Source organism: Myxine glutinosa, chromosome 1 (genome assembly GCF_964187855.1).
Source record: "Myxine glutinosa chromosome 1, kmMyxGlut1.1, whole genome shotgun sequence".
In the NCBI taxonomy this organism is placed as follows: domain Eukaryota; kingdom Metazoa; phylum Chordata; class Myxini; order Myxiniformes; family Myxinidae; genus Myxine; species Myxine glutinosa.
The window spans coordinates 235,735,539-235,747,565 of record NC_136261.1 but is presented as its reverse complement, the minus strand read 5'-3'; the positions used below and the strand labels follow the sequence as shown (position 1 = coordinate 235,747,565).

The following is a 12,027-nucleotide window of genomic DNA, read 5'->3' as shown; positions in this document are numbered from 1 at the left end:
ACCACCATCTCTTATCTTCCCCCATCCAAAACCTTGATCTTTTCTACCCCCGCTAATTTCACCCCAATTCCACTTTTTGAAATACCAACTTCTGTCCTGGAAGTCCTTGGTGTCCTTGTGCTTTATACTTCTCCCCTTCCCCCCCCCCCCCCCTTCCCATGCCTCCTCCCCCCGGGCCCTCTCCCTTCCACACATCTCCCTGCTCTCGGATGTTGTGTTTGTGTGCGTCCCCTTTTCTCCCCATCTTGTCTTCCGGTCCCTCTTTTTGTGTATTTTGTTTGTCTGGTCGATTTGTTTGTGAAGTAAATGTTAGCTCTTTCACGAGCCTCGATTCAGTATACAAAAAAAAAAAAAAAAAAAAAAAAAAAAAAGCTATGATTAAGTTGTCAATTTTAATCTTGATGAAATGAACAATTTGATGTCTCCATGGCAACTTTTCTTTTTGGAGTGTGAGGGTGGATTTTGCAAGTATCTTGCTCTGCATGACGTTTTTCCTGTTTGTTATGACCATCATATGTTGGTCTGTCCTGTTTGTTTGTTTGTCTGTGAGAGCGATAACTCGTGAGTGCGATAACTCACAAACGCTTTCAGCTCTCTTCGTCAAACTTTACCAAAGGACTCCGAAGGATAAAAGTGAGGCTGTCAATGTTTTTTAGCCCCCACCTCGATTGGCCTTAAAGGTTTTGTGGTGGGCGATACCTTATAACAAAAATATAGGTCAAAGATCAAGGTTCTCTCATTTGTCTGGACGATATCTTAGCTACCCTTTGAGCTAGGAAGCTGAAATTTGGGCACAACAGTGAAGAAGTGCTTTGGCAAAAACTATATTTTTGGTTAATCAATTAATTTATTAATTACTTAATTATTATTGATTTATTAAGTATTTATTTATTTTCTCTCATATAGGCAATATCTCAGGCACCTTTTGAGTGAGGAAGCTGATATTTGGACACAACGGTGACCAAGTGATTTGGCTGTAAAGGGCATTTTTGATTTATTGATTATTCAATTAATCGAATAATTACTTAATTATTCGATTAATTACTTAACTTTCAAAAAGTTACAGATTCGGATGAAACTTCGGTTTAGGTATGCTATTAGCCAACTGATTAAGAAATCAATTATTTTACGATTATTAATTATTTATATTAATTACACAATTAATCGATCAATTATTGATTCTCTCGATTTTCATCATACTTGTGAGGCCTGACGCCATTTAAAAAGGCATACGTATATAAAGGCATGTAAAATGTCAAATACATATGATGTCAAAGGCAAAAAAAGGCCTGGCGTCCATTCTTGGTTGTTTGTCTGTCTGCTTGTGGAAGGATATCTCAAAAAGTTGTGGACAGATTCAGATGAAACTTGGTGGACAGGTTGGGTGTGTGACAAAGAAGAATGGATTAAATTTTGGTGAACATTCGAATTCGAATCCGGATCCAGATCAGAGACTTTTTAAAGCGATTCTTCACCATTGAGTGATAGGGCTATAACTGATATGAAGCACGATACCTCAAAAAGTTGTGGACGGATTCGGTCAAAACTTGGTGGACATGTTAGGTGTGTGACAGACAAATCAATTCGAATTTGCTGAAGATCCGGATATAAGAATGTTTTCATTTTTTCAAGTGATTCTTCACAATTTGGTGATAGGGCGAAAACGAGATGTAGCATGATATTTCAAAAAGTTGTGGACGCCTTATGACAAAACCTGGTAGAAGAGTTGGTTAGGCGACAAGAACAAGCGAATTAGATTTTGGTTCAGGTCCTAATCCATATCTGGCCTATCAATGTGATACAAAACGTAAAATGTTCAGCCTGGCGCAGGTATGCGCTCTACCGAGTGCCGTTCTAGTTTATTTACTGTTTCCAGGTCCAGTTTCAGGTACGTGAGACGAAAAGACACTTTGACCAGCTCAAGTCAGACGTGTGCCAGAAGGTGGACCTCTTAGGAGCTAGTCGCTGCAATTTGCTGTCTCACACTCTTGCTTCTTATCAGGTTTGTGTACATTACTCCTGGGGCTTGCGCAACAGTAAGTTGTGCCATCAAACTTTTCCAAATGCCTCATTCCATCATTAGTGTTTACGTATTATTTGTCATTTATTGCTGCATGCATTTCACATGATTTTCAGACAACGCTGTTGCACTTCTGGGAAAAAACGTCTCACACAATGGCCGCTATTCACGAGAGCTACAAGGACTATCAGCCATTTGTGTGTCCAATGGTTAAGGTAAATGCTGTGCTGTTATTATTTAAAGGGGTTGCTTCTTTACGTGGAGGACAAACTGAGCATCAATCCTGTGTACTTAGAAGCCTACAGATGTTGCTTTGAAAGCAAAGAAGAGCAAAGACGTTGAGAATGCCGTCGAAGCATCAGATGATGACAAGTAAGTTGGATTTTATTTCTGTTTTGCATGGTTTTGTTAATTTTTTTCCAGATACAATCTGAATTTTATATTACGATATACATAATGTAGAGGGGTTGAAGCAGAAATATCGCACTAAAAGCCGCAATTTAGTGGAATGTTTGCCTGCCTGACAGCGATACATCCGGTCAGTACTTCATCCAATCTCAACTCGATTACATTTTATCCAATCTCAACGAAACTTGGCAAGAGAACTAAGGGTCACGTGATGAAGGTTATAGCGACTTCATTTGCCCCCATCCCCAAGGGGATTTCTTCCTTGGGCAAATTCCTCGTGAAAGTGTATAGATAGCTTATTGTGGTGTTTTGCCAAGTCCGCTTATAATAACAAAAGTAACTAGAATTGCACTCAGTAGAGAGAATACTCCACATGGTTGGCCATATCACTCAATGGTGAAGAATCACTTTAAAAATTCTACTATCTGGATCCGGATCCCGATCTTCACCGAAATTGAATCGATTCTTCCTTGTCACATACACAACTTGTCCAACAAGTTTCGTCCAAATCCATCTATAACTTTTTGAGATGTCCTGCTATGTATCGTTTTTGGCCCTATCTCCCAATGGTGAAGAATCACTTAAAACAATTATAGTAGCCGGATCCAAATCGGATCTTCACCAAAATCTAATCATTTTGTCCTTGTCACATACACTACATCTTTGCTATATTTCGTCCGAATCCATCCACAACTTTTTGAGATATTTTGTTCACAAACAAACAAACAAACACACAGACAGACAGGGGTGAAAACATAACCTCCATCCACCTTTGGTGGCGGAGGTAACTAGAACGGCACTCGATAGAGCGCATACCTCCGCCAGACTGAACAGTTTGTTTTGTATCCCACTGAAAGGCCGGATCTGGATTCAGACCTGAACCAAAATCTAATCGGCTTGTTCTTGTCACCTAACCAACTCGTCCACCAAGTTTAGTCATAACTCGTACATAACATTTTAAAATTTGTTATATATCGCTTTTCACCTGATCTTTTCGCCTGGTGTTGGCTTAGCGGTTAGGGTGCCGGCTTGGGTTCCTAGGATCCTGGGTTCGAATCCCGGTCGATCGCTGAATTAACGCCAGGGGGGTTGACTCAGCCTGTCATCCTTCCGAGGTCGGCAAATTGAGTATCAGCTTGCTGGGATGCATGATCCCAGTGTGTACTCCAGTTAGAATAGGTACACCGTATCCCTGCGCATCGTAAGAGTTGAGTAAAGGTTGGCGTCAGGAAGGGCATCCGGCCATAAAAACATTGCCTCAAACAGGGAACCATGATTGTCATGGGACCCGCAAGGCTAACCCCTGCTCCAGCGGGGAAAATGGCCTTAAAACGATCATTCATTCATTCTCAATGGTGAAGAATCACTTACAAATTAAATAATTATCGTATCCGAATCCATATCCAGATCTTCACCAAAATCGAATCGAGTAGTCCTTCTCACACACCCAACCAACCTGTTCACCAAGTTTCGTCCAAATCCATCCACAACTTTTTGAGATATCCTGCTATATGTCGGTTTTGGCCCGATGTCCCAATGGTGAAGAATCACTTTTTTAAAGTTCTACTAGCCGGATCCGAATCTTCACCAAAATCTAATCATTTCGCCCTTGTCACATACACTCTCTGCCAAATCATCAAATCAAATAAAATGCTAAATCAAATCAATCTCTGCCAAATTTCGTTTGAATCCGTCCACAACTTTTTGAGATATCTTGTTCACAGACAGACAGACAGACAGACAAACAGACAGGGGTGAAAACATAACCTCCATCCACCTTCGGTGGCGGAGATAATAACATTAAGGTGAGAATTCATAGAACACGATAGCCCACGCAGTATTCAAGTATATACTTCAATTTTTATAAAATAACAATTTTAAAGATCGTTTAAAAAGTTTAGCGCTAATGTTTAGTCTTATACACCATCCTTAGCCACTGTAATAACTAATAAGACAACGCTGAGTCACAGTTATGGAAATAGAGGCTTTATTGATCACCATATAATGGCAACATCAATCAGCATCACCCCAATAGTGTACCCTCTCATTGCCATGCCCTCTCATGCTGCATATCGATACACAGCATGGTTCTTGAAGTATGACGAAGGCAATTTGTGTTCTACAGTGTTCAAGTATATAATTCAATTTTTTAAGAGGTTTAAAGGCATATAAATGAATTAATTCCAGGTTTTACTGCCATTTTACACTGTCTATTACATCACCCAATCTAACATGTTGAAGGAGCAGCGCTCCTGCTTGAGACGGACGAAGTGACGGACAAGACACAAACTCGTCCGAGAAGATGTTTATTGTATAATCATCTCGGGAACTCTGAAAGCCCGTTCATCGGGTTCGCATATATATATCCAAACCAAAAAGCATACATCAGAACCAAAGCCACGCCTCTCAGGCGAGGCACGCTTTGGTGGTCATGTGACCGACAGGTGCAAAGGATTATAACCTCGGCGCCGCGGTTTGGCCGCCGGCTACGTCACCGGCTTGGGCCAGGAGATTCTGTTGCTGGTCTCGACCGGCCTCGAAGGAGTTTTTCCTTCTTGGACAAATGCCATGTCAATGTGTATAAATAGCTTATCGTAGTGTTTTGTGGGGCACCCCTAACGGAAGTAAAAAATATTACAAGACACAAACACAAATGATTGCCTTTTTAAACTGTCGTTACTGCTGTTTAATATGAAACTAAAAGGGTGGAAACCCGACTTTCTTGAGGCATTATATATGCTTATCGCTTCCCCCACAAATTAATGGACCTGAGCCTAGATCGACTGTAACTTACATGATCTTCAGATGCATGATCTTCATTACCCCCATTAACCTTTCCTAATCGTACTTGCCTCTGTGCTTCCTCCACTCCTTTGTCTCCTTTTTTCCTATTCGTTCATTCCCTTTGTTTATTGCACTGACATTTCTACCTTGCGATTCTACCATGAGCCTCCCTTCTGGAAAGAGGGAAAAATCGCACCCGTGTCCGAAGGAAGCAGTGCAGTTTGGCAGTATGGGTTCAATCCAAGCAAGTTACAGAACTTCCAGATGCTGACAACTTCAGAACCCTTTATAACCATTTAGAATTACCCTTTAGAACCCTTTAGAATTATCCTTTAGAACCCTCTAGAATTATACTTTAGAACCCTTTAGAATGAATAAAATAAATGTCCCATCGTGTATTTGTGAATGCGAGCTTATCTGTCTGGCAGTGTAGCGCCGGGTCGATGTTCGAGCGTGTCGTCCGACGCAGCTCCGGTTGGCGCGAAGAAAGGCCTCGACGTGTCCCCGCTCGCCCACTGCCAGGCCCCAAATCACCCACTCGCCCCGGTCTCGTCCACTCAGCGGCACGCCTCGCTCGGCCGCTCATCGGTCGCACGCGAGGTCCCGTTTGCTCGTAGCACCAAGCCTCGCTCCAAGCACCAAGCCTCACTCCAAGTACCAAGCCTCGCTCCAAGCACCAAGTACCAAGCCTCGCTCCAAGCACCAGCCTCGCTCCAAGCACCAAGCCTCACTCCAAGCACCAAGACCAAGAGCACCACGAAGAACCCAGGGAAGGCGACGACAATGCCCGCGAACGAGTCGTTTTGTCCACCGCGGTGTGACGTCAGCTCTCCTCCTCCACCAACCAGTCCCTCACTTCTTCGTGGTCTTTCCCGCCTTCTGACGTCACCGGCCGTTCGCCCTCAAATCAGCGACCTGCTTCTAAGTAGTGGTTTTGTGCCTTCTGCACTGATTGGCCGAGTGTTCGTGCCTTCCGCACTGATTGGCCGAGGTGTCCACGGTCGGTGGCCAATCAGTGTGCCGCTTCCTTCCACCTTCCTTTCACCAATCAGTGGCCAGCCTCTTACCCCAGCCAATCACACGTTCCCTGGGCGTGGCTCCAGCCTGCCTTGCACGATGTTTGTTGCTATACCAGCTGGTGATGTGGCTGGCTGCGGCCCCATCGGCGGTGCCCCGATCTGGCTTCCTGCCTGTTCTTCCTGAAAGTCGTATTGTGGCGGAGGGGAATTAATTAATGTGTGCACTAATGGATCTATCTAATGTACAGTATATGAGTGCGTTGCCATCAGGGACACTGGGTTGCTCACAGAGGGAACGACAAACAAGGGAATTTTACCCATAATCTCTGTACTAATTAGCATGCCCCGCCCCCTCGCGGCAGGGACACAGATACAACTTATTCCGACATACGGCAAAACATAGAACTATTACAGGTAGATTCCCTATCAAGACAGTCGAGTACCTACCTATGCAGATCTACCTGGATCTATATATGCCTCTACCCACCGACATTACTATATATATATATATATATATATCTATATATATATATATATATATATATATATATATATATATATATATATATACATATAGAAAATAGAAAAACGGGAGGGTAGAAAAGCGCAAAGGTGGGCGGTCCGCTTCGAAAGTCCGCTTATCCGCTTATCCGCTGCAGCGGACTAACGTTTTCGAAGCGGATAAGCGGATCGGAACAACCCCCGGAAACCGAAGCGGATAAGCGTAAGCGGACTACCGAAAAATTAAAGCGCATCGCGATTCGCCAAATCAGCTGTTAGCCTGAGCCGTTACTCTAGAATTGTGAATATTTATTTAAGTGAATAATAAGTGAAACCCTAACAACTCGGCTCTCGCCCAATCTCTTCCCGCTCGAGTTCCGTGATGCTTGGGTAACTCTATTTCTCAGGCATAACACGCCGCTCCCGAGCTCTGCCTCGGTCGAGCGCGTGTTCAGCTACGGGTCGGACATCCTCAGGCCTAAGAGGTCGGCCCTGGCTGCACCGAACTTCGAGGCCCTCGTCTTCATGAAGGGCAACCTCCAAATCCTCAAGAAGGCCCACGAGGTGGAGGAGGAAGACGAGGACTAGTCAACAGACTGCTAGTCTGTTGACTAGTAGACTCTCTTGTCAAAGAAAGGACGGGCAAATTGATTTTTCTTTAATGTAACTTGCATATATTTAAATTATATTTAAATTAACTGTAGAGTAGAGTAGAGTCGAGTGGAAAACTTTATTTCAATAAATTTTGAATAAATTTTATTTAAATAAAAATGTATATTTTTGATCTTAAAAGCTTTTTGTTTGTCTTTGTAGTAGTTAGAAATGGCTATTTAGGCTTAAAAAGCATTAAATTCCCTTTAGAAACGTCAAAAATCGCTTTAAAAACGTCGAAGCGCTTTTAAAAAATCGAATCGAAGCGGATAAGCGGATAAGCGGTAAGCGGACTAAGATTTTCGGCCGCTGAAGCGGATAAGCGAATCGGACTACACGGGCTGGCGGAGCGGATAAGCGGTAAGCGGACTTAAAATTTTCCGAATCGCGCCCACCTCTGGAAAAGCGGGAGGGCCGATGGGAGTTGTGGGAGATATGTTGAAGGCAGCAGGAAGTCGGGGTGTGAAGAGAATGACAGAGATCTGTAATCTGGTGGTGAAAGAAGGCCGCATTCCAGTGGATTGGGAACTGAGTACCCTCGTCCCTCTATACAAGGGGAAAGGTGACCCTCTGGAGTGTGGCTCGAACCGAGCGATAAAGTTATTGGAGCATGGAATGAAGGTATTGGAAAGGGTGTTGGAGAGGAGGATAGGAAGAAAGTGAAGATCGACGAAATGCAGTTTGGATTCATGCCAGGAAGAGGAACGACAGACGCGCTTTTCATTGTGAGGCAGTTGCAGGAGAAGTACATGGAGAAGAGGAAGAAGTTGTTTCTTGGGTTTGTTGATCTGGAGAAAGCATTCGATCGGGTTCCACGCAAAGTATTGACATGGGCATTGAGGAAGTTAGGAGTGGAGGAATGGTTGATCAGAGTAGTGATGGCAATGTACAAAAGAGCGCGCACAGCTGTAAGGACGAAGGACGAGAACAGTGGTGAGTTTGAGGTGAAGGTGGGAGTGCATCAGGGGTCCGTACTAAGTCCACTACTATTTGTAGCTGTGATGGAGGTGCTGGCTCAGAACGTAAAGGAGGGTTTACCGTGGGAGTTGTTGTATGCAGATGATCTGGTGTTGATTGCGGAAAGTATGGATGGACTGAAGGAAAAGATGAACACGTGGAAGGAATGTATGGAGACAAAAGGTCTGAAGGTGAATATCGGAAAGACGAAGGTGATGGCAAGTGGTAAAGCATGTGGTGAGGTGGAAAGAACTGGGAAGTGGCCCTGTGCTGTGTGTAGGAAGGGTGTCGGAGTGAACTCCATTCAGTGTACAATGTGCGCTGAGTGGGTTCATCAAAAATGTAGTGGTCTAAGAGGGTCATTAACCAGTGTGGTAGCTACATTCAAATGTAAGGTGTGCACAGAGGGAGCTGCAGATGGAGGAAATGTTGAGTTGGATCTTGGAGACGGCGTGAAGCTGGAAGGTGTGAAAACATTTTGCTACCTCGGAGATATGCTGAATGGAGAAGGTGGATCAGACTCGGCAACGGTTGCTCGAGTGAGATGTGCATGGAAGACGTTTCGGGAATTGAGTGGCGTGCTGATGATGAGGGGAGTGTCATTGAAGCTGAAGGGAAAGGTGTATGCTGCATGTGTGAGAAGTGTTATGATTTATGGGAGCGAGACATGGGTAATGAACGTAGAGCAGCAACGCAGGTTGGAAAGGGTGGAAATGCGAATGGTTCGACGGATGTGCGGAGTATCGTTGAGAGAGAGGAAGACAAATGATGAATTGCGAAAGATGATGGGAATAGAGCCTGTGATTGATGCTGTGAAGAGGAACAGGTTGAGATGGTTTGGTCATGTGTTGAGGAAGGATGAAAGTGACTGGTTGAGAAGAGTGATGGAAATGAATGTAGAAGGAAGTAGAAGACGGGGAAGACCGAGAAAGACTTGGCTAAAGATGGTGGAAGAAGAAATGCAGGCAAGGGGGTTAACAAGGAGAGATGCAGAAAATAGGGCAAAATGGAGAAGATTGTCATGGGGACCGCAAGGCTAACCCCCGCTCTAGCAGGGAAAATGGCCTTTAAAATGCATGTTGTTGTTGTTGTATATATATATATATATATATATATATATATGTGTGTGTATGTATATATATTGTTACAGACGCGGTTGTGGATGTTAGTTTACCGAGCGGTTTGGTATGGCCGCGTCTGCACAGTTTACCCGATTATACTCGAACGTTGGCCGAGTCGCGCTACGCTAAATCAATTGAGGAAAAGGACACAACGGCTGGGTTAAAATGACACGACACCAGGGGTACGGTTCTCAAGACCTCCGGAGGAGGTTATAATATTGCGGAAGGTTAGATTACAAAGACAAGTGAGACAGCACAGAAAGGTGGGCACTTAAACACGGTCTTATCTTAGCCCCGACAGACGACAGATAAACGGGACAAGACTGACTCACACGGGGATTGATGGCAAGGAAGGCGGGTAGTCGATGGCTCAAGGTGCACTCTTGGCTCAGGGACAGAATCGACCCGGTCCGGTCCAGAGATGCGGGGAGGTCGCTCAGCGCTCGGAGGTCGCGACTTGTCTTTCCAAGCTGGGGGCGCATCTCACGTCACGTCCGGTAAGTGGCTGCGTATATCCGGCGGGGAGTGACACGCCCTCGGCTCGTTAGCTCCGCCCCAGATGGAATCGGCCCGTTGCTTCTCATTGGGTGCGGGGGGGTTACCGGGCTCCGCCCTTGACGAGGAGCTGACAGCCAGCCCCTTCGTGGTAACCCCGTAACCTGGAGCACATGGGCCATGGCGGCTAACCGAGCCGGAGTGAGGACGCCTACTCCCCGCACCGCAGCCGCGCCGCCCCCGCTTTGGTTGTAGTTGTTGTTGTTCCATGAGATGATGGGAGGATGCGGAGATGAGGTTGGGGGGGAGGTATTGGGAGGTCCTAAACTCACTACTGGTGCCATACAATCACATTCTGGTGCAACGAAGAGTCAGAATTAATGGAAACGAGTCCTTAACTGACATAGACTAAGAATAACTAGCAAGATGTCCGAAAGTTGTCTACGTGAGATGCGGTGGACCTGGGCACGACATTTAATGGGGGAAGAAGGGGAAGGTCGGTTCTACAGAGTGTTGTTTACAGACAATGGGACTAGGGAATGGGGGATTGGGGATAGTTGGGGAGTATTGGGGAAATAGGGAATATTTACAAGCGGATATGGAGGCCAAATCCCATATCCGCAACAATATATATATATATATATATATATATATATATATATATATATATATATATATATATATACATACACACATACAGTATATACGGCCAGGGGTTCGGGTTTACTATGAGGGGGTGAGCCTCCGTTCCCTCCGAACCTACCGGACCTGAGGCTGCCGTGCATGAATAACTTCGTTCTTTGGCTGGTTGCCATCCAGCAACTACGAATGCCAATTGGTCCATCGCATGATAGCAGGGACCAATTGTCAGACACCGCTTACCTGTACCACGTAACGGCTCAAATCGGGGAACTTACCCTCTGGCAGTGTACCACTTTTGTTCCTGGGTGGAAATTTAGATGGCCGAGCAACCGTTGGTACCCGCCGGGCTGTCGCTAATTTTGTTAAGGCTGATCGCTACTCTGAGTGCGAGCAATGGTGGACCAATGAAAGAAAGGACATTCACGGACAGTTGGAAAGGAAACGTTCAAAGATTCGATTTATTTAAAAGTATTTACAGTGCAACTTATTGATAGGTAAGAAAAAATGACAAGAGGCAGACACTCAGCTTAATCTATGCCTTATGACGATCACTACGATTAAACACAACAAGGACGCCCAGCACACATTCACGGGGGAGGGGAAGTGATGTAGATGTCTCTAGTGGATGTTAAAAAAAAAATCCACTGCATTTTTTGGCATTATATCATTGTCAAATTTCCTTCAGGGTTAACTGTGTAGATGTCACGACATGCAGTATATTGGAGTGCTGGGCCTGGAGATATGGTATAGACAAGATGAACCAAATAAACTTTTCCTGTACTGTACCTTGAAATAATGAACCTTGATTTGTCTTGAAATAATGAAGAATAATGTTATAGTTTGCCAATGTGTCTTGAAATATTCCATTGGAAAAGTAGACTTACAACAATAATTACCCTTCTTCATGTCTGTTGATTTTTCTTTTTAATTCATTTTTACAGGCTGATATCCTTGGATGACAGTTCAACCAGGGATATGGCAAGTAAGTAAATTTGTTGTCAATCATATTCATGTCATGGTGAATAAATGAGATTTTACATGTTCATCTTCGTCTGCCATCATTCTGCAGATAAAAGTTCAGACAGCGATCTTCTGGATGGGACTGAACAACCTCAGACTTCATCTTCGAAACAGGGTGAATTTAACTTTTAAGTCATTATCCCGTGTGATATCCTTTCCCTTCCCGATTCGCCGACATACGGAGCACAGACCGAGTTTGAATGTCATTGACTGCTGGTCGTCAAACAGTAACCACGTGTGCTCCTCCATGCATCACACCCTTTCAACTCATTGGTTGTTGTGCCGAGCAAGTTAACCCAGAGGCGGATCAACATTTTTTGGGGCCCTGGGCACAAAAATATTTAGACACAAATCATTCCCCAAAAACACGAATATATGAAAATGAATAAATACATGGACTCCATTCAGT

The 12,027-nt window shown here is 44.4% G+C and overlaps 1 protein-coding gene across 3 annotated transcripts in view; it reads left to right on the top strand.

The window, feature by feature from the left end:
* Positions 1-12,027, top strand: part of LOC137435217 (islet cell autoantigen 1) — a 118,679-nt gene that overhangs the window by 75,763 nt on the left and 30,889 nt on the right. For 2 of the 3 annotated variants that reach the window (XM_078785189.1, XM_068128802.2), the window contains exons 7-11: positions 1,877-2,002; positions 2,137-2,235; positions 2,316-2,392; positions 11,540-11,580; positions 11,668-11,733. In XM_078785189.1, the coding sequence (XP_078641315.1) occupies positions 1,877-2,002; positions 2,137-2,235; positions 2,316-2,392; positions 11,540-11,580; positions 11,668-11,733 (409 nt within the window). The remainder of the gene's footprint in view (positions 1-1,876; positions 2,003-2,136; positions 2,236-2,315; positions 2,393-11,539; positions 11,581-11,667; positions 11,734-12,027) is intronic. The other variant, XR_013624657.1, reaches the window with a different exon arrangement.